The 1507-nt window shown below is 40.1% G+C and overlaps 1 protein-coding gene across 1 annotated transcript; it reads left to right on the top strand.

Annotated features, from left to right (window-relative positions):
- Positions 1–10: 10 nt before the first annotated feature.
- LOC109509638 (tyrosine-protein kinase BAZ1B-like) lies at positions 11–1088 on the top strand. Its single transcript, XM_019859467.1, has 5 exons — positions 11–170; positions 267–405; positions 490–608; positions 755–866; positions 967–1088. Exons 1-5 carry the CDS (start codon positions 11–13, stop codon positions 1067–1069), a joined length of 633 nt encoding a protein of 210 aa, XP_019715026.1. The 3' UTR covers positions 1070–1088.
- Positions 1089–1507: the final 419 nt, after the last annotated feature.

Here is a 1507-nt window from a genome sequence, read left to right as displayed (position 1 = left end):
TTTTTTTTTCATGGCTCAAGATGAGAAGAAAAAAAAGGATGATCCAAAGAAGGAGTTCAAGAAAGAAGTCAAAGTCGAGCTGGTGGACATGATCAGCTCAGTCAAGAGCAGGCAGCTGATGAGCTTGCAGGCCAAGAGAGAAAGAGAGGAGATGGACAAACAGAACAAAGGTGAACCTTGTTTCCCATGATACTTTTCAAATCAGTCAAGTTGTCAGTTGCGATTGGATTTGGGGACTCATTTGTTTCCAAATTATCATCCCCAAGAACGCATGGAAGAGGCGGCCGAAGAAGAGAGACTACGCAGACAAAGAGCGACCGCAGAAAAGAACTTTCAGGAGGGTATTAAAAAGGCCAAACTGGTCCTGCGTAGAACTCCGCTGGGTACAGACAGAAATCATAACAGGTCAGTGAAATTATTTTAACCATTAAATAATGGTGAGTCAATTAACTATAAAAAAACAATATTAATTGATGGCCATTTGTCCAGATATTGGTTTTTCTCCGACGTGGTTCCTGGATTGTACATTGAGAAAGGCTGGGTGCATGACAGCATAGACTATAGCTTCACACCTCCTCCTGAGCCTGATGTGGACGATGAAGACGATGGTGAGGCTGCTGTCACACAAGGAAGAAAATATATTTATGTCCATAAGCACGTGCAAGTAATGTATGACTAGTCATGTTATTTTTCCACGGAAAATCAGCAAAATAGTGATGTTATGAAACTTATTTTGATCAAAATGTCTTTGTAGAGGCTGATGATAGCGGAAGTATCGATGGCACGAAAAATGACGAAGCCCAGCTGGGGGCACCAACAGACGTCTGTATAGAAACTACAATTCCTAAGCAGGGACAGAATCTCTGGTTCGTGTTTTATATTCATCTTTCTCTTTGCCTTTTGGTTTGAGAATTTGTAGAGTGTTATTACGATCATATCTGCTTTCTAATCAACAAATTTTGCCAGGTTTATATGCGACAGTCCTGCTGAACTGGAAGAGTTGGTGGACAGTCTTCATCCTCATGGAGTTCGAGAGAGTGAGCTGAAGGCAAAGATAGAAAGCAGGTGAATGAATGAATGAATGCATGCTCAAGACATAAATAGTTTACACACGCACACAACACATGTGTAAAGTGCTGTCAGATTACTTTTCAAAGGCAGTAGATGTAAATGACTCTGCACACTTTGGTACGGATAGCCCGACACAGTTGTCGTTCCTGCAGATCATTTTTCAGTAAATCAACCTTGCTCTCGTGTGTTGTTTTAGCCGGCAAAATCGCGCCTGTGGCTCTGAAGTCACTTCGTCTCATAGACCAAAATCTATGGGGGCAGATTTGTCTAAAATGTTTGTTGAAAGGAAAATGGCCTGCTGATATGCACAGTTTAAATTCAAGTATAAAATGTTGATGATCAAAAAAGGAAAACCAGTTGGTCGTTTATTATGAAGTGGAAATGTGATTTTTATTTTTATTTTTTTGTCTTCAGCATTTACTAAGATTTTTTTTTT

This window comes from Hippocampus comes, unplaced genomic scaffold, assembly GCF_001891065.2.
Source record: "Hippocampus comes isolate QL1 unplaced genomic scaffold, H_comes_QL1_v1.1 C16977376, whole genome shotgun sequence".
NCBI classification, from domain to species: Eukaryota; Metazoa; Chordata; class Actinopteri; order Syngnathiformes; family Syngnathidae; genus Hippocampus; species Hippocampus comes.
Note: the sequence above shows the minus strand (reverse complement) of the source record. Positions and strands in the feature narration are given on the sequence as shown.